A 26,321-nucleotide genomic window follows, 5' to 3' on the forward strand; every position below is an offset into this window, starting at 1 on the left:
GCAAGGGATGCTGAATCCTTTGGGAAGGCTGCTGTGGGTACCAGCAGCGTCCCTGGTCTCAGTGAGGTGTGGCAATGGGATCACTGCATGTTCAGCCCCAAATCTGCAATTCCCAGGGAGCTGCTTCCCAACATAGGGCCCCATCGGTCCCCGGGCAGCCCCAGCGAAGCTCCTGGCCCCCTGCCCAGGCTGCTTCCAGCCCCAATTGCACCTCCCCACCTTGCTGCCCAGCAAAGCTAACCCCGACAGAGAGCCCACGGCCTCGCAGCCTGCTCCCACACTGTGGGTGACCCAAAGACATCGGTGCCGGTGCCCCCATGAAGCTGCCGCCCCGTGCAGACCCCGGTTCTGCTCGGGGCACCCACCTGCTCGCGCCCTTGCAGCACCAACGCCAAGGGCAGGAGGCATTGGCATTCCCAGCGGGTCCCCATGGCGCAGAAGTAAACTTAACGACTTTATCCGCCAGTCTGGTAATTAATGCCCTGGATGCTTTTTATTGGAATAAGCGAGGGCCAGAACATGCCGGGGGTTTTAATGAGGGGCTGTGATGAAGAGGTGCAGCCCCTGCTTTCCCCTGGAAGGGGATGTGCCAGGGCTTGGGGGTGGTTTGGGGCTGGTTTGGGGTCCGCAGGGGCTGTGATCACCCCAGGGTGCCTTGCACTTGATGCTGGGTGCCCCCAGGCTGGTCCCAGCCCTGCGACCACCTCACCGGTGGCCCAGGAATGATGCTCGCCCCTTAGCTCAGAGCTAAGCGCCATGCTGCACCTCACCGGCTCTTTCTAAATGAGATGCTTCCAAAATCCCAAAATATTGGGGAAGAAGCATTTTGCTGAGACCTTGCTGGGGCAGGGAGCGGGCAGGACCCGCTGCCCTCCAGCACCCCGACCACGGCGCCGGCCCTCGCACCCCTTTTCCTCCAGCACGGCTGGATCTGTGGTTGATCCCCCTGCTATTTTTAATACAGATGCCTTATTGAGATTCAAATGAATGTTTCAAATCCTCACTCCTTTGCATAATTCTTTTTAATTAACACTTCAAAAGGTTTGAACACAAGATCCGTGCTATTTCCCTAACGAAGTTGACTGAACCTCCTTTTGCCCAAAGCTCCCCTGCGACGTTTCTGAGGGCAAAAGCTGGGGACAGAGCTGTCCCCAGGTCCCGCAGGTGGGAGGGTGATGCTGTCTGGGCTCGAGCTCTGCAGAAATATCAGCTAAGGAAAGAGAGGGGCGAATTGCTGCCGGGCAGGGGCTGCCACCCCACTGCCCACTGAGCAGTCAGCAAAACATCCTGGGTTCAGCACAGAAAAAGTGACCTTTGAAGTGGATGGGATTAAGGTTGCTGCTCTGCCACCCCCTGCCCCCGCATCAGCTGCTGCCGTCATACAGTTTTGCTTCCCAAATGGAACAAAACCTCCCCAAAAAGTGAGAGCTGGAGCTTCTCATCAGCCATCCCGAGCACAGGTAGCAACCGACAGCCCTGAGGATATCACACAGGCATGGGGCAGAAGCAACAAGGTCCCCGTCTGACTGTCACCAACCCGTAGGTACCCCCGGTATGGAGTGGGATGAGCCCCACTTTGCGGGATCAGGCCCCAGAAGATCAGTGCGGTGCCAGCAAATGCGGCAATGGGCTTTGGTTTTAATTCCTGCAAGTGCAGAAACAATTAGACACAACAAAACTGTATAATTAGGATTTATTAAGAGACCATCCCAGACATGCGAAAGAAGTAGGTTAGACAGTGGCCTTTGTTCAGCTACAAAAGACGTTAATTTGCAAATACTCTCAATATTCATTTTTTGTTATTTAGGCTGATGTTTTGAAAGTCTCTGATAAAATGAGAAATCTGGACTAAGCATTCCAGTTGCATTTCCAAGCACAGGAATCCGGCTTTGATGTTCCCCTTGATAACATCTTTTTCGAGCCTTGACTGCATCAAATTAAATTCTGATTACTCTGATAGCGCAATACAGCTTCCAAATGTATTCAGGTGACTTTTTGTTCTGGAAGGAAATTAGCTGTTTTGACAAGGATGCTCGTTAGACAGCAGCGAGATGGGGGAGAAATACCCTTATGATGGACGAAGGATGCTCCTGGTCCCAAATCCAGCACTGGGGTTCTGGCATTGGGGTGGTAGCGGGGAGAGGGCACAGGCAGCCCCTGCAAAGCAATTTCTGGAAGGAAGGTGCAGATTTGTGCCTTTGAGGGCCTGTCGGACCCACTGCCCCCTCAGACCTGGTTCATCCACCCCTTCAGAAGGGACATCCCACAGGGACGTGCCCTGGGGTGGCAGCTCCTGAGGGATTTGGGGTCGGGTCCCCATGCAGAGCCACCTCCCTTTTCCTCCCCATCCCAGCCCGGGGCTGCACCCACATCGCTGTCCCCATGCCCGGGTCCCTCCGCGTGCTCCCGCCGCTGCCGCTCCCGGCCCGCGCTCTGCTCCACGGCTCCACGCTAGGATGAAAACAAAGCGCAAATATTATTGTTGGCAGAGATTACCAGCTCCCCCACTGCGATTTAGGCATCTTTAAATTTCATGTTTTATTAATCTTCGCCGAACGATTAACGGCATGGAAACGTTATGTCGGCAAACAAAGGCATGCACTACAGCGTTACCTCTGTGAGGCACCAGGGCTGGGGCACCCGACTGCACGCACATCGGTGCTCAATGAGAGATGGAAGCAGGATTTCCCACACCACGCAGGTCTCGGTGCCCACCCTCCTGGGCTGCTGCAGCATTTTAGGCTCTGATACCAGTGAGGAGCAACAGCCTGTGGAAGAAAAGCACGTGGAAAAGACCCCCGGGGGTAGGGTGTCTGGGGGTGCCCTAGTGGCACCAGCCTCCATCTGCTCAGATTTCTCCCAGGCTGAGCTCAAATGAATTATTCTTCCAGTCAGTGAAGCATGCAGTCGGTGGATGCAATCGCCCTCTGATCCTGAAATGAGCAATGCAGTGACGAGGGCCCCCCTGCTCTTGTCCAGCTATTGTAGGAGACCCCAGCACCTTGCAATGCAGAAGGTGAGGGTGCTGCTGAAGCAGCAAAAAGCCCTAGGTTGCTTTGAACCACCCCCCCAGAAAAAAAAAAAAAAAAAAGCAGGAAAACATCACAGCCCCTATCCTACAGCCCATTTACTGCCCTGCCTGGGATAACGGTGCCTGGTGGTGTGGTTTCATTGCCTGTTGTGCGCAGTTTTCTTGGGGCCTGGCCCTGGGATCAGGCCAAGGCCTGCAAACCTCAGCCCCTGTTCAGGAACAGCCTAAAGCTTCCTGGTGCCAGAGTGCACTGGAGAGGGATCTGGGGGACCAAAATAAAAAAAAAAGAAAGCAGCTGGGAAGGCAGCAAGGCAGCAACACCTTTTCCTCTTAAGTCATACGACAGGTGCAGTACTGAGAAAGTCGTCTTGGGGCAAGTGTTCATCCGTGTGCCTATGGCCCATGGGAGTGTGGAAACGCTGGAGAAGCACAGACAGAGGTTTCCTTGCTTCCTGGGGTCCTGCCAAGTCAGGCCCTGGCTCAACAGCAGCTAAGGGCTCGCCCAGCAAAGAGCACAAGAGCACCCAGCCCCAGAGCAAAGCTGGACGAGGACCGTGCCCTGTGCTCCCCGCGCAGCCATCTCCAGCCCCTTCTTTTCCTATAGCAGAGAAATGTCCAAACTTCTGCAGTTTTGCCTTTGTTTCCCAGCACCCCACGACTCAAAGACACCTGACCATGGGGCCAGGAGAAGCCGACAGGTGGGGAAGATGCAGGGTCTGGTCCTTACCTGGGGCACAGGGAGCAGGGCCAGGGCCATGTGCCTGTGCCCATCACTTCTCATCCCACAGGAGGGAGAGCAGCAGCAGGTGCCTGACTTCAGCCACAGAGTTTATTGTTTAGTAATGAGCTCACCACACCAGCAAGCCAGGACAGGGGTGATGGTACATGAATACATATCTGTAGTAGTTACACAGACCGAGATTTGTACAGCTTTTGTACAGAGGAAGAAATAAAATGAATCATAACAAAATAGACATTAGCAGTCAAACCTTTTTTTTGTCTTTTTTTTTTTTTTTTATCATACTAACAAAATCCGATAGCCAAAAAATGACTAAGCTACAAAATTGTAATACATACTGTACGGGTAAAAGGTTATCATCCATTTACACATCTAGTATCACCTTTATTCTGGTAACTTACATGAGGCCTATACGATCTTAGTGTATTAATAATTCCCTACAAGATAGTGTTGAGCTGCTAAAGCTGCCAAACAACAGAGTACTGGAATTTTCGTTAAGATGTTTACAGTGTCATTTGCATTACTGTGTTTTATTGAAACCCTCATGCACCTCTTCTGCAAGCCAGAGGAACCGCTGGGGTAGGCAAGAGCCAAAAAGCCTGGGCTGGTGCCTTCACCCCACCGTGCAGTAGGGCAGCAGCAGGGTACTGCCCCTTGGTCCAGGTCTTCAGCTGTTGCAGGATGAATAAAGCTGAAATCACCAACCAAGACTGATTTTTATTTTTATTTTTTTTTTACCCTTTGGTCAAGAGGGTTATAGAAGAAATGACTGAAGATGGAGCAGGACGTTTTCCTGCCCAGCACGGAGCCATGATATACCTGAATTTCTCAGCCTTCAGCAGAAATCTGTCACTAACCGTAGTGGTAGTGAGCCAAGGAGCCTGGCGGGAACGGGACAAGCTCCTGCTCTGCACCCTGCCCCGTGCTGGGGGGACGCAGCCCCCTGCCGGCTCTCCGGGATGGAGACAAGAGCATGGCTGAAGCCAAAGGGGGAGTAAAGGCACAAACAGGAACCAGTCCCTGACCAACGACAAGAGATGGGTGCATCAGCGCTGCAATGCCCTTGGAAACCTCCCCCAAAGAACAAAGCCAGTAAGACCAAATATTGAGAAATACTTTATACACCACCACAAATAGGCAAAAATAGCAATTAAACTTACAAATAAATAGAGGAGCCGGGGAATCTCCTTGTCCTTTCCAAGTTTGTCCCTAGCTTGGTCTCTGACAACCTCTGCAGAGCAGCCACCGGAGGCAGGTATCCTTGGGAAGCCTTTTGGTGAGGGAGGACATGGCTGGTGGCCAGCCCCCTCCCGGCCACCTCACAGGGGTGAGCTGAAGCCCAGAGTGTGTGATAACGTGTCCTGTACCCAGGGAGCAGCTCCCATGGACCTGCACCTCAAGGGGGGTACGGACACAAGGGACCCAGCTCCACCCCGCTGCCCTTTTCGGCACAGCCTCTGCTGAGAAGTGCCATCAGCTCCTGGCTGAGCCATAGGGAACAGCACAGCTATTTACAGCTGGAGAAGACCACCAGCATTAACTTTAAACCTGCTCTGACCCATCTGCTGCTGTCCTGCAGTCTCACCCAAGCTGACCGGGAGGAGCCGTGGGACTGAGCCGCTCAGAGGGGACAGTCCCTGCGGGGAGGCAGGAGCCAGCTTCTCCCCCAGCCTGAACCAGTGCTGACTCGGGAATTCCTTCATGGAGCCATATACATGCTCCCCAGAACCACTCCTGGGGGATCCTGCCCTGTGCGGAGCCAAAGGTTCGTCAAGGGAAGTGGAAAATAAATTATGAAACAGAAGGGGCTCTCCCACCCGTGGGTGTCCGTGAAGCACTGGGCTTGGAGACAGGCAGCAGGGCAAAGAGCACCCAGCATTGTCCCCGCTCTGCTGCCATCAGGAGCTGTGACAGTGACTTCAGGGCCATTCAGCCAACAGGAGAACTTTGGGAAACACCAACCCTAAATTCTTAAAGACAGCAGCTCCTGCTGATGTATTTGCTATTGCAAGCTGTAACAAGGAACGCTCTCCGGGATTTTCTGAAGTGATGGAGTTGAATACACCAACCAGAAGGATTTTGATCCCCTGAAACATCCCAGTGCTAGGCAGGTTGGTGGTGATCTTCCTGGTGATTAGTAAGAACTGATTAAACACTTCTACAAGGCAGGATGGGATCCCACTTGAACCATTTCCAGCCAATTAAATCCCACATCCCCCCCCCCCCCCCCCCGAGCCAGATTTAAGCCATGTTTTCTGACCCACTTTACTCCCCTGAAGTCAGCTCCCTCTCTCTTCCTTCGAGTGGGGGGAGAGCTCATCAGTCCTGCAGCGAGTGAGCAGGGCCCAGCACTATATCGCAGCCCGGATGCAGCCTTGCAACCCACTAAGAAGAAGTGGCACAGTTTCATAGGAAATCAGGGCAAGAAGAAATGAAGCTGACATGCCGTGGTGTTCGTCTGCCCGTGGCCTGGCTCAGATCTCCTCTCAGTGGCCTCTTCTCTTCTTCTCGTTCATGGATGTCCACTCATAACACAAGAGCTTCTGAAAACTGGAGGAGTCAGGCACTAAGGGAAGCCTGGTAAAATATTGCTATTATTTTTCCCTGTAGTACTAAACAGTGAAGCTGAACTGGACTCTTTCATAGGATGCTGTTTCACAGCTTTAAGAGCATATTCTCCTCTTACTCCATCCTAATATCCCCAGGAGCTGTGGTGCAAAGATGCAGAGAGGAGAAAAGCCTCCAGAAGAAGGAACAAGACCAAAGAAACCACATGCTTCCTTTGCGAGCCAGCCAGTACCCACTGTCATGGCACAAGGAGACAGCAGCACCCACCTGCACGCTCAGGATCCCAACTGCAAATTTGGGTGCTTGCCTGGGCCTGCACTGCCCTGCGCAGACCCAAGAGCTGTGCGGGCTCCAGACTTGGATTCCTTCTGTAATACATTTGCTCGTATTCATGTCACACACAGCATTTCTGTACCCATCAGATATAGACAGCCTGCATGAATGCTCACAGCAGCACCTTAGTTTCCTCCATTCCCAGAAGCAGGGGACAGACACTATACCAAAGCCAAGGGCAGGCAATCCCCAATTAGCTGTTAAATTAAACAGGCAAGGAGGGAACCACCTCCTCAAGGCACCTGTCCCACACTGACTGCAGCCAGCAGGGAGCCCTCGGGCTGGGGATGCTGGGATGTGGCTGGCTGTGGAACCTGGTGCTCAGAAGACCCAAAAAAGATGAAAGTGAACCAAGAAGACCAGGCCGGGCAGCCTGGCTGCGGCCCAGGTATCATTGGGCCTGCCCAGCGACCCCTCTGCAGGGAGAGACCAACCAAAATTGAGTGAGGTGTGCCTGCCCCTCATCTCAGAGCCACCACAGCTCCTTACCCACACAGCAGTGGGTGAGAAATGAAATAAATACCCCTCTAAAACCAGATTTCCCATGACATGCTATGATACAAGTACTAAGTGAAGCCTCCATGCTCCAGAACCAGATGTCTTCTGCCAGGCGAGGAAGGAGACGCTTCCCCACACGCCGTCCTCCTCAGCCTACGCGTACCGGTGTGAACCATCAGCCCAGCAGGTTTCACTCGCTTGTGCAGGTCTTCAAGACACTGGGGTGGGTGGAAGGGAAGGGACAGACCATGGGGGAAGCGTGCTACCTCTGGGCACGTGCTTTGGAGCTTAACACCACAAACAGATCCCTTTGCAGTTCCTGTGGGGTTACAGGGACTCACTGACACTTCAGCTACCATCGGGGGCAGCTGTGACCCAGATCACATCAGACAGTGGGGCAAGGGCAGCTCAAACAATACAAATTCCACAGTCAAAATCAATACAGGTAAGAAACCAAACCCAGAGAGATCTTTCTGCTTCCTCCTGGAACAACGGCTGTCTTGGAAAACTGGACTCCAGGATTGTCCTGATTACATCAGTTAGTACATTATAAACATTGTCCTGCTTTAAAGTGAAAATACTGTGTCTAGTCTTTTGGAGGTGCTAAAGCCAGATGCGGTATTGGTTTTCCTGACTGTGCACAGGAGCTGATACTGGCATGAAATGATCCTCTCCACCTCTTCTCTATCAGAGCTTCTCCTGGAAGAAAAGAGACCTAGTTAGTGAAATGAGGGGAAGCACAGAGGTCTTTTTACAAAATGGGAAACTAAGCCACAGAATTAGATGCCAGGAGTAGGGAATTCAGGCTCACCATGCCCTGACCCCCTGCACTGCCCAGCAGGCCACACTGCCTCTTCCTCAGGCTGGCCATCCTGCCTGTAACGACATGAAGTTTGAGGCTACAGACCGTGCCCTACATCATAAAGAATAGGGGACACCAACAGGGCATGTCCCAGGAATGCCACCCATTTAAAGGTTGGCACGTAAAGTGCATGTCCTAGCTGATCCCGACAGGAGTCCTATAGGTACTGACCCAGGAGATGGAAGAGAAGCTCTCTTCCAAGTGCATTCCCCTAGAGCAAGTGCCTACTGTCCCTCAGCATGCCTCTCACTAGCATCTTCCTGATGATGTTGAGAACTTTTAACAGTAAGATGATGTTCCCACCACACTTGGGAACCAGGGTTGTGCAAAGCCCCGTGTTCTCACTGGAAATGACATGGTCAAGCTTTGCTGGCAGACCTGCCTCCATTCAAGCCCTGTCCCCAGCACAGCAGGCAAGAAATCACACCAAGCAGTCACAGTTTTAAACAACATTCTGCTTATAGCTTACCTCTTGTTTGTGGGATTTATCCTGCTGGTGAATCCCATTAGCAGACCCAGAATTTCCAACAGTCTGCAACAGAGAACAGACAATATTTACTGAAGAGAGACAGAGCCCAGCGTTTGCCTACGAGGGCTGAGGTCTGGCAAGACTGCCTTCTCCTCTCTTAGCAGCCCAACACTCAGCAGCCACTCCATGCAAGGAAAGGGGAATGCAAAAATCCCACATCAATTTTGGCAAGAAATTTTCTGATCTCTGCATCCTGGCCCAATCCCCACGTGGGGGATTGTGTCCTTCCCAGCTATAAAATATCCCCTGGGTTCCTACATGGACACAGAGCAGCTCTTCACTTCTGACTCTTAAATCCTGGTAAACAAACCATCAGCCAAGGGCAGCGTTAGCTGCAAAACACAGCACAGGGAACATCACAGCAGCAAAAAGGACATTTGCCGTTCCCCATTTCCCATCTCTGGGGACGAGTCTGGCAGCCAGGACAAGCTGTTCTATCTTTAGAAAGCACAAGAACTTTAAACATTTATAACGTTTCTTTAGGAGGGACAATATGGAGCCCTTCAGCTTCAAAATGACAGCACAACCAGCACAAACAAGGGAAGAAAGCTGCAGCTTGAAGACACAGCATGCCAGATGTCAGTTGCTTGGGTCTCAGTAATCAGATTCACAGTTGGTGAATTGCTGGTGACAGCAAAACCAGAAGTTACAGGGAGACAAGACTGCAAGGTTTAAAACCCATCATATTTTAAAACCCATCGTATAGGAGTCCCAGCTACTGTTCTTGCTTTGACGGTGCATGAAGGTGCATAATCAATTCCACAGAACTGAGGGTTAGCTTGGGCAGGAAAACCAGACAGAGACAAACTGAGCTCTGCTTTGAGAGCCTGCACTGCTTGCCTGGATGGATGGCAAGAATGATGCCACTGGTCACTCAGCCTTGGGGTACTGCACCCATGGCCAGGGGGAAATACAGGCCTTGTGCGAAGCAATATATCTGACCTTGCCCGCAGCACACCCAATCTGCACACTGAGCAGCTTTCAGGTGCCAGGAAACAGGTTTGAAATTTGGTCTCAGTACACGATCACAATAATGAACACAAAGTGGTGTAATTTGCTTCAAATTAAATAAAAAAGCTCCCTGCACAATCACTACAAGTTCTCTCAGAAAAAGGTCTGAGTGCCAAATCCTTGTCATTTCCTGCAAAGCTGCAAGATCAGGGTCTCCCAAGACATGTAGAACAGAAAGAGCCTCTTCCTCTATTACAGGACAAATACTTTGCAGCTGCAGACATAGAAACAGCAAGGCAGCAATTAGCTGACAATGAGACGAAGACACAGAGTGCCATTATGCTCCCTCAGCTCCTGCACCTCCTTGTCTAATAGCAAGGCCAGCCATGCACATCAAGGGCTGCAGAGCAGTGGCTGACTAAGCCTGCAAAGGAAGAGCAGCAGCAGCTTGTGGTAATTGGAGATTTCCTCCTTGAGCATGCTGTGAAGGCTTTGCAGACAAAGGGAGAGCAATGCCAAGCCAGATCCCTGGGCAACAGCTGCTGCTGGCAGAGAGGAGACAGGAGGTCAGAAGGTAGTGCAGAATGGGTTAGAGCAGAGATGTGGCTTCTAGAGAAGAAACATCAGTTCCCAAACCATTGTGCCACGATCTCTTTAGGCCAGCAATGTCCTCAGGCTCAGCCCAAAAGCCCCTGGTTAACAACTCCCCTTTATAGGAGAAAGGATGAACAGACATCATATTGAAACCAGAGCGCTTTGATCCAGACTTCCTTGTAACTTAGACACTTTAAAAATCTGACATCAATAGAAGTTTGAAGCTTAACTTCCCTCAGTAATCCCCTCTCTGTCTCTTGATACCGCAGTTTGTATTTGAAAGCATAATACTATCTTGTTGTATCTCCGGGATTTCTTCAGCATGAAAGTATCAAAGTAATACCGGGGATAGATTAGCTGACCTCATAAGGTCCATTCCAATTCACTTTATTTAAGATTAGTTATTTTCTACAGCTGGGGAAAAAATAATTACCACCTGCACCACCTCTGGAGACAGGAATGTGAACAGGAGGATTTCCTGTTCTCAAGGGACTCGGCATTAAAGCAAACAGAGAACAACTTCTCCCGCCCCTCCCATAGCTTACAACAGATGAGGTTGTCACGATGCATTTTCATTTGACACATAGCAATTACAGGAGAAGCTAAAGTAACTCTGGGGTACTGACAGGATTATAGCATGTCTTGGACTGCCACAAACTTGTCATCACCACTGCAGCTGTCCTGTCTGGTGCTGGCAGACGGCTGCTGCACCGCGGGATATAAAGAGACCGTCTGCAGCAGTCTGATGCTCAGCTGAGACAGCAAGGCTTTCAGGGCTGCAGCTTTTACCTTGTGCTCTCCTCCATGCAAACAGCTGTTTGGAGAGCCTGCTAACTGTACGGAAGATAGTGAGAGAGGAGGGTACATGATACCCCAAGTTACCCCCCCCAACTCCCACCTGCGCTGGGTAAAACAAACTCTCTGCCCATTCTCCCTGTCTACTGGCTTGTTCTGTACTATTCCAAGGTGTCTGCCCGAATTGTAGCTCATTACTGCACAAGAAAGAAGTTTTCCAGTTCAGAATTTAAGTGAAAAGTATCAGAGGAGCACTCTGCATCTGGCCTCTGAGGGCCATGACCTGATTGCAGACAAGAGAAAATACAACTGGAAGAGAAAAAAAGGACATGAAGCTAAAAGCTTGGCATGAGGGGCAGGTCACTTCACAGGAGGAATCAGTCAGGGCTTAGACACCACAGGTACGAGATAGAAGAGGCCAAACATGAAGAATCAGTTTATTTGCAGCCTTCATTTTCACAAAAAAGGATGCAAGACAACAACAGAAGCAGTTTTGCTTTTCTCAGAAGAAGCAAGGGGATACTAGAGTAAGTCAGGAAGAGAAGAGTGACTTGAACAGGAACATTAATGGTACAGAAGCAAACCTAGAACAGATACAGATGCCTCCAGGAGCTCATAAAAGAAATGGAAAACATGTTCCCAGAGTCAGCTCTAAAGTTTGTGCTTGAGGACTGCAAGACAATCCTCTCAAAGAACAGACATGGCAGAAATGCTTAACTTCCGTACTATAAGTGTTCTGAAGGACACTGTCCTTCAGAACACTTATAGTACGGAAGTTAAGGACAGTATAGGAAGAATAAGGACACTTAAGAAATTTTCCTAATGACGGCTTGCAATTTATTTTGTTTTGAAATCCAAAAAAAGAAATATTTCTCTCTTCAGACAGCTGTTTGGAAACAACTACAACGCATCCCAAAGAGTACTCTAGACCATTACCTCTCTCTCAAAGAGAGATGGCAAAACCTGTACGTAAACTTTCTTCCATTGTTCATGGGCAAGGAAACGCAGTCCTGTCTGGGTGAATTTAATTCTCCCCAAAATCTTTCAGGAGATCTGTGCCTGTAGTGCAGAGGTATGCAGCCACCACATCACTGTACACAGAGAACAGTTACTCACACTGCAACCTTCCTTAAAATGCCACTTTTAGCAGCCATTCTTACAGAGCACAAAAGGATCTGTAATTACCAACTAGCAAGGCTTTTGTTAGTTTTAAACAACATCTGAGAGAAGAGAATCTTGCCAGGCTGCTTCTAGCCAAAGGAAAAAAAAAAAACAGCTGACTGCATCACCTCCCACAGCACAGGGAGGGATCCCAGGGGATTGCTCAGGACAGATAACTGCCGAGGGCTGAGTGACCTGGGAAATGAGTGCTCTACCTGTGTTTTCTCTGAGGAAAGCCTCATTGCTTCCATGAGCTTCTCCATTTGGTGGCCCTGCTCCAGCGCGTTGCGCAGCACATCCTCCGTGCTGACCAGCCGGTGCTGCAGCCGGATCACTTCTGACTCCGAGGAGGGGTCAATCAGGGAGTATCGCCTCTGATCCGTTACTGATTTTTCCTTGTCCTTATAAAAACGACGAGAAAAAAGCTCTAGATACAAAACTATAGCCACAGAAACAAAACAGAGCACAAATCTGCAGTAACTAATATAACCACGTTTTGATTTCAACAGTAGATGGGGTCAGAGCACAACTCTAAAGGCAATCATATCAAATGCAACCAGCAGAAGCTCAAATTTATTCCCAACAGAATTCAAACAAATTATTCATGTTTCAACCACTGGAGGCCACTGAAGTACACTGGAATTAGAGGGCACTATTTTACACATCTTCTGATCTAGGAATAAGCAATATGGGGGAAACTGACTGGCTTTCAATTTCTGCCAAAGATTTTAGCCCTGTTTAGCCATGGATCTAAAATCTGTGGGAACAGGGAAACAGTGGAGGACAGATGGACATTTCATTGCTTAATGAGGTGCTGCTAGGCCAGGCCACAGCTCACAGGGAGAGTCATGGAAGTTCCCATCAGAAGCTCACTAGTAATGACAGCAAGCCTCATAACTTGGAGTAAAGGTGAAGTGCTAACATCCTCCCAGAACAGCACAGAACCCCTCCAAACCCCTGGCCAAAGCCAGGAGGGGTTGGTTTTGATGCTCTCACCAGCACGACCAATTTCTCTCGCAGCCCTTTGATGTCATCTTTGAGCTTCTGCTCCTTCAACCGCCACTCTGCTTTGTGCACCTCCCGGCTCAGGTCCCGCTCTGGCCCCGGCGAGTGCCGGTTTGCCTCCAGTAAGAGTGCTCTCAGCTCATTCAGGCTCCTGGAAGAAGCAGAAAGAGGTGAAGACATCTCCAGAGGCTGCACACCACTGGCACTGGAGTGCCAGGCTCCCTCTCACCTTTGCTACAAACCCCAGGAAAGGCAAGCCAGCAAACCCATCCCAACTCCCACTTCTACAGGGGCTCCAGATCTCCTCTCCCCCTCTTTGTGCCAGCTTTGAAGAGTCTGAGACCCCCAAAGGCACCATGTTTCACAGCAGGGTAGCAGCCAGCTCAGCTGACTGGTAGATGATGATATTCAGCACCCATATGGGCACTGAGCTGCATCTTGCCGCTCCTGATGAGCGGTGAAAGGGCAATCCCTCCAGTAATCAATTGCCCCTGTTTTTAACCAAATTCCCTCATGAATAGGAAAACTAGGGGCTGGATTTCAGCAGTTCAACCTGGAGATTTCTTTTCGGGGTGAGTTACAGGACTCTGAACACATACCACCCACCCACCCCGTCACCAGCTCCTGTCCCTCAGGCCCACACACTGACCTTTCCTTCTTGAGCAGCTCCTGGCTAATCAGGACCAGCTGCCCCGAAGCATCGTGTGTTTTCTTGGTCAAGGCTTCCAGCTCACCTTCCAGCCTCTTCTTCTCTTTTAACACTGAATCTGCCTTCTTTTCTGCAATTTTGCACTTATTTTCCAAAGCTAAGAGAAGCAGAGGATACAGGGAGGAAGAAAGGTTGCTTATTTCTTTACTCACATTTCTACTTTCTGCCTTCCCCAGTTCCCACTTCTAGAAACACAGGCCTGGTGAGCTCTGGATCTGGCCCTGCTTAAGGGGAGATCTCAGAGACAACACACCCAGCTCTATTTCTTTCAGCTTTTGACATTCAGCGAGCCCAAACCCCTCCTCACTTCATACAAATGCCTTCTGCTGGATTTGTTCTCTTCACGGACTGAATCCCCTGAACAAATTCTTAGCAACGATGCCCACTAACAGGCAGGCAGTGTCATGTCTTACACCTGCCTGTTTGAGCACCTGGGCCATTGTTAACAAAAGTACAAAGGACGAGCAGAGAAACGCCTTGTTCCCACTGGCACAGGATTAGGGAAACTTACCACTTACTTGGGCCCTTAGGGTTTCAGTCTGGGACACCAGTGATGACACCTCTTTGTCTCGTTTACTCAGCTTGTCTTGGAGGTCTTTAAGCGAATGAAAAGAAAAAGGGAGATTAGAAGCCTGGAAAACACTGTGCAAATCAGGAAGGTATGGAGCGTGGGGTACGGGTCAGGGAGCATAGTGCCAGACAGGAGGTGTGACAGGGGCATTGCTCACTGCCTCTCACCCTATCCAGGCATTAGCAGGCAGGATACAGAGCTAGGAGGCTGTATTGGACAGGTTTAAGAAAGAAAACACAATGGGGAAAAAATAAATAAGAATGAAACTTTAATAAAAAACACACAGGAAAAAAATAAAAAAATCTTTCAGCACATTTCCTTGGGTTACCCACTGCACTGGAAGGCAGACACTGTTTCAAGAGATTTTTTTTTTTTTTTTTTTTAATCTGGAACTGTATTTCCACACTCAAGAGCTGTAGATCTGAAGCATGATGCTTTTAAGATTCAAGTCTGTCTTTAAAGTACATCCTGTATGTAGTTCATTCAGCATGAGGCCACATGAGCATGAACTGAGCAGGCATTTTAAGAGTGGTGGCTGACGGACCTGGTTACATTCTGCCCTCATGAGGCACAATGCCTTGTCAATCAGCATACAATTTGGTACAACATACACATCAACCTGTACCTGCAAAACCAGCTATGTGAGACACTAATATATAGCAAGCACTAGCAGCATATGGAAATAGGAGTAAGCACCCCTGTCTGAATTCACAAAACCAGACAAATACTCAAACTAACCTAATTCCTACCGGGTAAAATATAAGTTACTGGGAGAGTCACAGTAATCTGTTTAGATTGCTACATCCTTAGCGGGACTTAAAGGGCTGTACAGAGAATGGAAGCCTTAGAGGTGCATAATTGAGAGAAAGCTATGACACCACGAGTCACATTTGAAAAGAGAAGTGACAAGTTAGTGGTTTAAGATCACCTTTGTGATCTACACTGGAAAGACTTCTCTTCTAAAAGCAATCCTAAGGAAATACGGAATAAGAAAACGAGTCCCCTGGGAATGAACAAGGGAAGACAGGACCTGGGAGCACCTCGCATCAGCCCCAAACAGCCCCAGACCCAAGCCACCCACAGCAATGTGGCAGCACATCACTCCCAAGAGCGAGGGTCCAGAGACTGCCGGGGCCATGCAGCTGTAACCTTGCCAGGCCTGCTGTTGCTGGGATTGCTGTTACAGCTTTGTGAGGGAGGCTGAACACAATTCAATTTCAAAGCTACGTTACACAATTTTCCTTAGTGCTTAAGCTTTGGCCTTTATTCAAAGGATGGATTTGATTTATAGTGAGCTTTAGTAAGCTTAAAGAAAAGTTTCTAGGAGAGTACTGCTAATGGTAGATACAAATTACATTTAGTGACTGCATTTTACCTGCTGTAAAATCCCTGATGGGATGGAGTGTGCCCATTTCCCCAGATCTGTCTCCAACCTGCACCACCTATATGGTGAGCGTGCAACAAAAACAAACATCCACCTCTACGTTTGCTCAGTTTAGAGGGCAGAGAAGAGCCAGACAACAATTGCCACGCAGCAAAATAGGAGATGAAATGACTTCCTAAGCCCCTTTCACACAGCTGTGCCTGCAAGAGCAGGAAGTCAGAGAAAGGGTCCCTAGGACAGGGTGCTCCATGACAAAAAGAACAGTGTCATACCTTCCATAGTTTGCTTCATCCTTATCTTTTCTTCTGAAATGTCATTAGTTTCAATCATCTGAAATAAATATAAAATATGAAAGATAGAACAGCCCTTAACCCAAGGATTCAAAGCAAAACCAAGAGCCACAAAGCCCCATCCAAGCAGAAGTCTACCTGGCATCTGTGTTAGGATGTTTTACACCCCTCTTAGTGGGAAACAAAGGCTTTTGTGGAGCTGCTTCTACAGTTGGGTACTACTGAAGGTAAACAGCTATTGTTTGAGAGTGCCCACAAGCAAGAGCTGACTGAGCACAGCAGTGAGATTCACCCCAAAGGGAGAAGGGATCGGACTTCCCCCCCGAGCTCTGGGTCCAGTTTCCACGTGCTCAGAGCAATGGAAGAGCTGCTCTGATACAGACCAGTCTCCTGGGGCTAATGATGGCCAACATTCAGCCTGAACAAAGGCTGCAAGTGCTCCTCAGCATTCATCTTGAGGCCTTTCAGGCAAAGTTTTCCTTGGCTTCTAACGAATCTAACTGCATCCAAAGTTGTAAGAACAGCAATAAAATGTTGATAAGATAATAACTAATAGATAACAAATGATATTGATTAAAAGCAAATGCTGGTCCAGATAGAGGATTCTGTCTTTTCCCCACCCTCTTTTGCTCATACTGCAATAAAAAGTGTGACTGCAGAGCTCACAGCCTTGCAAATACAGCTCGACTCAGCCAGCAATGCAGGTATATTAGTATTTTAGTCTCCTAATCCGGCACTTCTCCATAAAACACACCCTTTAGGATGACTGTTCTGTCACCAATCCCATTGGTGACACTGTCCCAAATTGGTGACACATCCCACTGTCACCAATGCTGCAAGTTCCCCCACTCAAAACAATGCTTGAGGATCTCCATCTTATCTGTCATCTCAGTGAGCCTTGAACATGGAAGAGATCTTTCTTTTCATCAGGTGCAAATACACTTCGTTAGGTGGACATCTTGGAGTAACACAGCGCTACCCACAGGTACCCTGCACATGAAGCACACAGGCTTAGCTCCACAAGACTGCCAACAGAATCATGCTGCCTGCAACGTTAATAATGCCAATAAAAACCCTGCAGGCGTTCACTCAGCATTGTTGAAAACCTCAGGAAGGGCACAAAAACTGCCTGCCTTCCTGCTCTAAAGTGACAGTCCCATGAGAAAGCAAGACAAATGGCATCAAACTATGCCCAGGCTCCACGGGAACTAAGCCACAACAGCAAGAAGATGTGAGTGTGCTCTCAGGGACATTGGTTTCAGTCCTGCACGGTCACCCACCAGAAGCACAGGCTGTCATCTAGTTGGGGATCCTGTCATTCGCATCCCTTCCCGTTTCTTCTTCTTTTCCCACAAAATCCTACACCACACCTCTCCAGAGCCAGTGCAAGCGGCTAGGAGATCCCAGGGCAATCCCAAACACCCTGGAGAGAGGGTGGCCACTGCACAATCCCCAGCCCAAGGGACATCTGACCCATCCCAGGAGACTTTACCTCTGCCCCCGTCAGGGTAACTTCTCCCTGCACCAAACAGTTTCTGCCTTACAGCACCGTTCAGCTGCACACAACTGCCTAACACCCATTTCCTAGATTCCAGGCTTCATCTAAAGATAGATTCAGGTAAGTCATCAGCAAGAAATTTTGATACCTGTCCAATTTTGGTACCATGCAACTACCAGCCCATGTCTTCTAACAGCTGACAGCAGCGATTAAAACCCAAACTTCCCATTGCAGAGGCTAAAATTCAGCACTTGAAGCCTCTTCAGGGCCAGCAGCCTTCTTTGGGACCTGAGCACATGGTTCCCATCCAGCAGCTGCTGCGGCCATCGCTGCTGAAAGCCCCAAGGTCAAGCCCCAGGAGCTTGCGTGTGCTGCAGGATACGGCTTTAGCAGAAACAGGAGCACACCCAAAGGGGGGAGAAATATCCTGCCTGGTGTACTTCTGGTACGGAAAGTTATTTAACAGCTCTTTGGAAACAGAGTTATGGCTCTCACTTGAAGGAAAGAAGGCACATTCAATCACAAGACACATTTGTTTGCTTAAAATATTTGGATAGTTAATACTACAGTCACATTAAATTAGCTATGACTTTTTAAAATAGAATTTACCCTATGACACTCAAAAGTTTTCGCCCATGCATTTCTTCCCATGTTTTCCTGATTTTAATTGACACACACTTAAAATAATTATTTCAAGACTCCCTGGTTCTAATCCAACACCAATAAAGTCCCCCAGAGCCCTCTCATTTATTTAAATGGCTCTGGAACAAGCCTCCAGTTTCTTCTTTTACATTCATCCTTGTTTAAATCTTGGCTATAATATGTGATGTCTTGTAATAACAACCCGCTTCTCCCAGGGCCACAGCTGTACTTATTGTTCATGACTCTCTTTACTAGAGGAAATATGTTGAGCAACCCCTGAAACACCACTAATGCTGTAGATCCCTCCTCAGGCTTTCCTCTCCCAGCCAGCTGAGCACGTCTCTTTGCAGGCACAAAGCTCTGACTTGGCCAACAGTAATTCGTGGGCTTGACTTTGCTGCCTCGCAGTGCGACTGGTTTCAGTGGGACTGCTCATGTTGGAAAATTAAACACAGGCATTATGTTCACTTCATTGACACCTCGACACGGAACAGATTGTATCCCCAGGGACAGACACCAAGTGAATATTCTCAAAACATGCGCATTTCATGGCTCGTTTTCATTTTCCTCATCCCCATGGAGCCAACTTGCAACTTGTCTTTTAGCTCATTTCTCATGCAAAAGCCAAACACAAAGAGGGGTCCAGTCTAGAACCGGGAGTGGCAATCTCCCCACTTCACTCTAGAGCAGAAGATGTGAGCGAGCCACAAACACACACATGTCCCTCTGCCATGCCACAAAGCCAGGATCACATCCCATGGCAAACAGACAAAAAAGACTCAAAACCACACAAAGGTCACAAAAAAGAAATTGATCTCTTTATATTACTACTGCTTTTATTCTAGCCTTCCTTGGGAGGCTCAGGACTCTCATTCAATTTTATTTTCCAGGCTTGGTGTCACCCTGACCCTTGCTAGCAGCATTTCCGCTACAATCCTCACAGGCAGCATTTTCCCTGTCTCTTTAATATGCTGTGAGGCCACGCTGCTGGCACACACCCTCCATCCAACACATCGGCTCAGTCCCCCTAACAGAGGCTCTCAAATCATGCTCCACACCCTGAGCAAGCCATGCATTCTCTCTCAGCATGGGCAATGCCTCTTTTTTCACCCTGTCCTCCACCTACCCCTAAAGGGCCTTGCTTGATACTGCACCGAGGCTGCTGCAGCTCCTTGGAGGACAGACTTATTGTAGAAATGATGCTTTTCCAGCTAAGAACGCTGCTTGCTCAGAATGAGTCTGCTTCTACCAAACCGTGACAGCCCTATTCTGCTGCCACAGAACTAATGTAGCCTCAAACCCAGATGTGGCCCACTTGCTTCTCTCAACTCTCACTTTTCTACCCGTGCCACTGTACTGGCTTTCAAGAACGGGAAGAAACCCCTCAGCGTGGAGATGCTCTGCAGAAAAAGCATTATCAATGGAAATTAAAAACATCCAAATACTCTGAGGCACAGAAGCCTCAGTGAGTTGCACAAGACCGCAGCTGAGCACTACCCCTAGGAAGTGTTATTAACAGTGATAACAAATAAGCAAAGTGACCCGAAAAGCATACATTTGCATGCTGAGAAGGATGCAGAGCTTCCATGGACTGCAGCTTGTTCTCTAAGACAAGCACTTTTTCCTGCAGTCTGTGGATCTCCTGTTTGCTCTGGGCTTCTGTTTTCTGTAGCGTTTCATAGTCCAACATCTTCTTCTCAGCTAAAGAAATCTGCTCTTTCAAGAAAGCTATTGCTTGTGTCTGGTCTTTATATTCACTGTGAAGTTTCTCCAGTTCATGCACCCTCAGCTCCGCATCTCGACACTTGTCCTTCATATCTTGGAGCTCAAGAAGGTGCTGATTGCTTTTGGTTTCCAGTTGCATTTTCCAGTTGCTGTTGCTTTTTTCCACTTCATCCACAGCCTCCTGCAACTTCAGTTTGAGGCTCTCTTTCTCCTTTATATGAACAGCTGTCTCAATGTCATGCTTTGCTTTCAGGTTCTCCAGCTCAAGCTGGTGCTCCATCTTTATACTCTCCACCACTGCCTTCAGTTCCACGATCTCCTTGTGCTGGGTGTCGGGGCCAGTGTTCAGTGTGGCTTTGAGGTCCTCCAGAGACTTCTGGTGGTCAGAAGCTAACGTGTCCAGCTTGGACTTCCAGTTGTCCATGAGCCCCATGTTCTCGTTAGTGGCTTGCTGAACCTTATGCTTTAGGTCAACGATTTCTTGCGAATACTTCTCATTGATGGCTTTCAGCTTCTCCATCTCCTGCTGGTACTTCTTTAGTGTCTTCTCGTACTTCTCCTTTAGCTGGCTGCTCTCCTTCTGGTGCTCCTTGTTGGCAGACAGCAGCTGATCACGTAACCGAAGAGCCTCTGACTGCAAGCCAAGGTGATGCTCGGGAGCCTCTGCCTGGTGAGAGCTCCTCAGGCACTGCCGGAGCTCATCCACTTCGCTGCACCTGAGGCTCAGCTCCTCCTCCAGCTGCAGGATTCTGGACTTCTCTGCTACCGTGGTTAGCTGCAACGTGACAGAGAAGACAAAGTCAGTGCCCACCTCTCATCGCTACACTCTTCCCTTTAGCAAACGTGCTTCAGTGGAAGTAAATCCAAAGTACATTAGTCAAGGTTCAAATAAAAAGAAAACCCAGCGCCCTCCAATCTGAGTACAGTTTTGCACCAGGGTAATTATAGCTAGCTGCTATGCCTTTGTGCCAGTTACAATTTGTTTTTCGAATACGAACCTCTTATTTTCAAGAGATAAACACATACCTTTGAAATAACCCTTGAAATTTGCTAGAGAGCAGCAACAGCAGTTTATGAAAAATAATGTCCCGAAAGGCCATTATATTTCCAGACCAGGCATCTTGCCAGATGATGCACAGAGGAAATGTGACTGCACATGCAGGAGTATCACAAGCATTGAAACCAGCATTAAACATATCGTGTTTCCCTTCGTGCTCAGCAATCCTCAGCCTACAGACCCCACACCTGCAGTGTAATTTGTTTACCCTGGTGTAAAAAGGAGAAGGGATTTTACATATGAGTACTTGTTAGAGTTAGCAAAGTAAAAAACGACACAGAAGGCTAGAGGATGCAAGACAATAAATCTAGCCATGGTTAACACTGAGCATAAGGTCTGTGGGTTGGTGCCTGACAGTCTGAACACAGCCTAACGGGGCTGAACTACCTGCTGGTCACAGGGAGTTCAGCGTGCTGTGGCGATGGATATAGAAGAGGAGATTTGACAGGGTGAAATATTAGAAAAAGGCTGAAGAAACCAAGAAACCAAGTAAATCTTCCAGTGTCAAAACACAAGCGATCAATTCCATTTCATTCGCCATTTCCCCCGCTAACTGCCAGCCCGGGAGGCTGGGTGTTTTTGCTTTTAGATGGGCACAGGGGCATTCGAACCATTTAGCCCTTTGGAAAAACCCCACATTTGCGTTTTCCACAGCTCTAACAAATCCATTACATGGGAAGCAGGCTCACCGGAGCAAGTTTGCTGCTTCCCACACCGCACAACAACAGCATGAAAAAGCTTTTTTTCCCCCCACATGGGGCTGCATTTAGGACTGGGCACACAGTTCATACAGGCAGCACGTCCTGCTGCTGGCTCAGCGTGGCCGAGGATCAGAGCTGCTCCACCTGGACTCACCACTGCTATCCTCCACCTCAAATCGCAGCTCCCACGGCTGGAGCAGGGGCACAGGGAATGCTGATTGCAATGTTATTTCCTATCGCAGCCTCGGGGAGCCTCTAGGCAGAATGAATTGTGCAGGGTTGCAGGTATTATTCCGGCATGTTAATTGAATGATGAGTTGTGAAGAGCTCATGGGTCAAATGGTGGCATGGGGCAGAGAAGCAAACTCAGTCTGAGAAATGAATCCTCCCCACAAGCAGCAAAGCTAGGATATATATAGTGCTATCACGTCCAGGAGAGAGAGAGCAAATAAAAATCAAACCAAACAAAAACCAGGGAAGCCTAAATTCAAGCCAAAACCAATCAACAACACAAACCAAAAAAGAAACCCAAAGCATGAGCATCAGCACGGGGAAGAAGCACGCCGCTCTGCAGGCAGGGCAAGTGGGGGCAGATTACCCTGGTGTCCTCTAATTCTCTGAGGAGTTTTTCAGCCTGTGCCTTCTCAAACAGCAGGCTCTGCTCGAGCTCCCGTATTCGGGCATGCTCCAACTGCGTCTGAGTCTGGTCACACATGGGGAAAAAAGAAGAACAGTGGAGATGGGAAAGGGGAGGGAGGGGGGAGAGAGAGGAGAGGAGAGGGAAAGAGAAGGCTGCAACATCATCTTCAGTGTACAGGACAAGGAAAGGCAGTTCACAACAGGAGGAGAATAAAGATCCAAACAAGCAGGAGAAATCCAGCCAAACAGAAAGTGATCACCACGGGATTTTACATGGTACTCACAGAGGCTATTCACAAGAAAGTGGTATCTGTGTAGGGAAAACATCCCTCTGCATTAACAAGCTGCTTCACTGTTTTCCTGTATCTATGCTGTACTGAAGATACTTCCTAAAAAGCAAAGCTCCCACTGCTGAGGACCACCAGTACAAGGCCCTTGCACCACGCAAGAGAATACAAAGACCTTGCAAGGATTCTCCTGCAAAGACCTTGCAGTGATTCTCCATTCTCCTCAAGAAAAGTCACAAGGCACACTGAAAAGGCTTGCAAGTTCCCCTCCTCTTTTTGCTCCGAAGACAGCTTGAACCCTGCACTAGGTGGAAAAAAAGCAGGTCATACTGTACACAGCAGGTTGCTAAAACCAAAGATATGCTGCACTGGAAGTAAATAAAAAATTTAGATACCACACTGCTATATAAATCAGTGCTTCAGGTTTGAAGAGGACTGCTATGAATTTCAAAGTGGTTTTAAACACTAAGACCAATAGCCTTGTACAAAAGACACCTTAAATAAAAACCAACAAAACACAAATGAGTGAGCTACACACACAAGTTTATATAACCTGCCCAAATCCCAGAGCATTGACTCAGTGCAGTGCTTCAGGACTCTTTCGCTTTAAAGCAGAAGTACCAAATAGCGGTAGTTGGTGGCAAACTTCAGGAATCCACAGTGACCACTGTAATATCATGTGAAATTTCCCATAAATAAAAGAGGGGAATACACGGGAAAAATGCATGCAAACTCCAGCCTTTGCATTTTTATTTTTTTAAGCTTACAAAACCAATATATTCCTTTGAATTAAACTAGATCTCCCCCTGAAAAAACAAACCACTCTGATCAGAACTGGATTTTTTTTTACCTTTTATTTTCCATAAAATTAATTGCTTTCTGCTCTTGCTACTGGAACCAGTTCTAGTTTTTTTTTTTTTTTTTTTTTAAACCAAGTTTTAGCTAGTTGTCTAAAAATGATAGGAACTGAAGTTTGTAAAAACCCATGTTTCTCTTATGGCCTGAAAGATATAACTTTACATGTATTCACAGAAGGTAAAGATCAACTACCAGATATAGTCAGACTACTCCGTATTTTATGTGGCCTATTTGAACCCCAAAGGAAGAAAAAGATATGGTCTCAAGAACCCAGACACTATCAAACACCCCAGATAATATCACAGAAATGAAAAGTTGATTGAATTCATCCTAATTCATGAAAATTAAGAAAATTTAATTTTGAACTGAGTGGCTTCTCCCACTCTCTACACAGCTTAAGATCCACATCCTAAGATGGAGCTCCAGGCTTGATTTTATTTACAGGGATAATTATTCTGTTAACACTAACAAATTTTCATCAATTTACACTTGCCCAGAATTCCCAAGTGAAACTTCAGCAATGTATACTTTTGAAATTACCTTAACTGGTGGCAGCAAGTCAGATATACGCTACCTGAAGATGTCAACCTATTACAAAACTAATCTCTGATTCTCCCCAAAAGACTTTCTCAAGATTCCTGAGATTGGCACTCATATTTCCAATCAAGCTACCCCAGCTCCACCTGACATTCTTGCTCAGTGTCTACCAATCCTGCTATTTTCCAAGTCTGGAAAAATGTATCAAAATAGAGGAGGAGAAAAATCAGGGAAGAAAATTAGATCAACTGTTTCACAGTCCTTAACTATGGCTTTACTTAAGATTTGCATTGAAGTCCTGTGTTATTTCGTATTTTATGCAAATCGATTTTCCTAGTCAGTATGGCTCATTCGCAAATCCAAAGTTTTCCTGCACTTCGAAGAAGCTTGGATCTGAATTTTAGGGTTACTTCTTGCTATCAGCCTCAAGTTAGATTTCCCACTGGTGTGCAAAGTACCACACAGATTCCATGAGACTGTTCCTTGACGAGATTAATGTTTCCTATAACAAGCCTTCTACCATAAAAAGCCTTTCATACAAGTCATGTTGTCCCCAGCCCCCTTTCTGCCACTGCTTTCCATCTTCCAAGGTACTCCAGCATCAGCACTGCCAACCAGGACCAAGAGGGTTGAGTTCATGACTACATTTCAAGGCTAAATGCACAGCTCCTTCCTCTTTTCCAAAGGTCCAAGTACTGGACCTGTATCTCCAAATGCTGAAGAATTCCAAATCTAATCCGAGTGTCAAGGAAGATACCGTCCTATAGGGAAACCCTAGATCCATGGAGAAGGGGATAATATTTTCTTACCATCATGCCTGGTATGGCCTTTAACTGCCTTCCACAGAGGCGCTACGAACAGCCTCTGGTGAGAAACTGGGGCAAGACAAACCACTCACCTCCCAGTACTCTGAGGGGCTCCTGGTGTAAGAGGGCTGGAAGACCCTACGTGGGGAGACAACCGTCACTGGGTTTTGCTTTTGGTATTTCAGTGGTTAATTCACCTCTAACTAGGGATGCGAGGAGCTGTGCTGGCAGCTGCTGGCTTTGTAGTGACTACAAGAAGGATGTCAGAACACCTATTTCCCAGGAAACATACTGCAACAGGAAGGAGCACTTATCACCCTGCCTTCCAATCAGAGATATCTGCTAAGCGATCTACTTGTTACTGGAAATCTCAACCGTCTCCACAACAAACAATGAAGGTGAGAATTAAACTCCAGTGGGACAATCACCCAGTCTGAGCATCCAAATCCGACAGGATGGGATGTAAACACTAACCACAGCCAAACCCTCCTACAACGCCACTGGTGCTGGACCCCTGGGGAAGCCCTCAGTTCTGTGGATTGCCCCAAAACCAAGCTGCTCCATGACTCTTTCTCAAGAAGGTATTTGTTCCTCTGAGCAGAAGGTGGAAGCTGGGACTGAACCTTGTCAGCCTGCAAGAAGCTTGGTCACATCCTCATGGCAAAGCAGCTCCTTTCCAAACCCACTGAAATTCAGATCTATCCCCAGTTTGGGACCTGCAGTCACAGGAGCGTTTATGCCACAGCAGCTTACCATCTTGCTAGAACATGTACTTAAAAAATACATATATACACCTGCTAGCTAACCCTGGCTCCATTGCCATTACTCCACAACTAGTCTTAAACACCTAAAGCTTATACAGGGATGATTCTCTTATTTCAAAGGGACTGATGGATCAATCACCCTTCTTCTCTAAAGCACTGGGGGAAACTGATCATCTAAAGACCTCAGGAATCAACAGAAACCTGATTTGGTACTCACTGACTAGACAGAAACTGCACTTGTCCTTTAGCAAAGGTCTGCTATCAGTGCATTGCTGATTTATACCCTGTCCAACACATTACTCTGCTTTCTCTTCTGGATAAAGAGAAGAGGTTTAAACCAAGCGGGTCAAAGCCACAGCAACATGCTCCACTGCTTAGTTTTCACTTTCTCCTGGCCTGTTATTGATATGATTGATGCAGGTCCTTTGATTTTTCTGGCTGTTACTAACCTAGCACTCTAACTGAAGATAAGGGAAATCCCACAATTTACACACTTAGAGCAGACCCTTGCCTTCACAGAAATATTTCCTTTTCTTTCTTTGCACTGAAAAGTCTCATGCTCAGGCAGGACAAGCTCCTAACACCACTTCCAGTTTGTGCAACACTCATTGCAGCAGCACTGCTCAGACCACCAGCCTTTCCAAACCAAAGGGTATTCTAGTGTCAAACCCCATGGGCAGAGGACTCCACAGGAGGATACTACAGGTCATACAATACATGGCATTGGGCTCGAATGGAATAGCATCTCTCACCTGAGAGACTGCACGTGCCCATTAACCTCTACCAG

General features: G+C 48.0%; 1 protein-coding gene across 18 annotated transcripts in view; it reads right to left on the reverse strand.

Annotated features, from left to right (window-relative positions):
- Positions 1-3,841: 3,841 nt before the first annotated feature.
- Positions 3,842-26,321, reverse strand: part of CLIP2 (CAP-Gly domain containing linker protein 2) — an 80,798-nt gene continuing 58,318 nt past the window's right edge. For 12 of the 18 annotated variants that reach the window (XM_035559246.2, XM_035559244.2, XM_050714840.1 and 9 more), the window contains 8 exons: positions 19,716-20,660; positions 16,003-16,060; positions 14,287-14,370; positions 13,716-13,872; positions 13,058-13,217; positions 12,277-12,462; positions 8,501-8,563; positions 3,842-7,868 (listed from right to left, as the gene is read on the reverse strand). In XM_035559246.2, coding sequence (XP_035415139.1) covers positions 7,857-7,868; positions 8,501-8,563; positions 12,277-12,462; positions 13,058-13,217; positions 13,716-13,872; positions 14,287-14,370; positions 16,003-16,060; positions 19,716-20,660 — 1,665 coding nt within the window. In that variant the 3' untranslated portion in view covers positions 3,842-7,856. Of the gene's footprint in view, positions 7,869-7,980; positions 8,046-8,500; positions 8,564-12,276; positions 12,463-13,057; positions 13,218-13,715; positions 13,873-14,286; positions 14,371-16,002; positions 16,061-19,715; positions 20,661-26,321 lie in introns of all 18 variants that reach the window. The other 6 variants (XM_035559238.2, XM_035559239.2, XM_035559241.2 and 3 more) reach the window with 1 other exon arrangement.

Source organism: Cygnus atratus, chromosome 20, assembly GCF_013377495.2.
Source record: "Cygnus atratus isolate AKBS03 ecotype Queensland, Australia chromosome 20, CAtr_DNAZoo_HiC_assembly, whole genome shotgun sequence".
Lineage (NCBI taxonomy): Eukaryota > Metazoa > Chordata > Aves > Anseriformes > Anatidae > Cygnus > Cygnus atratus.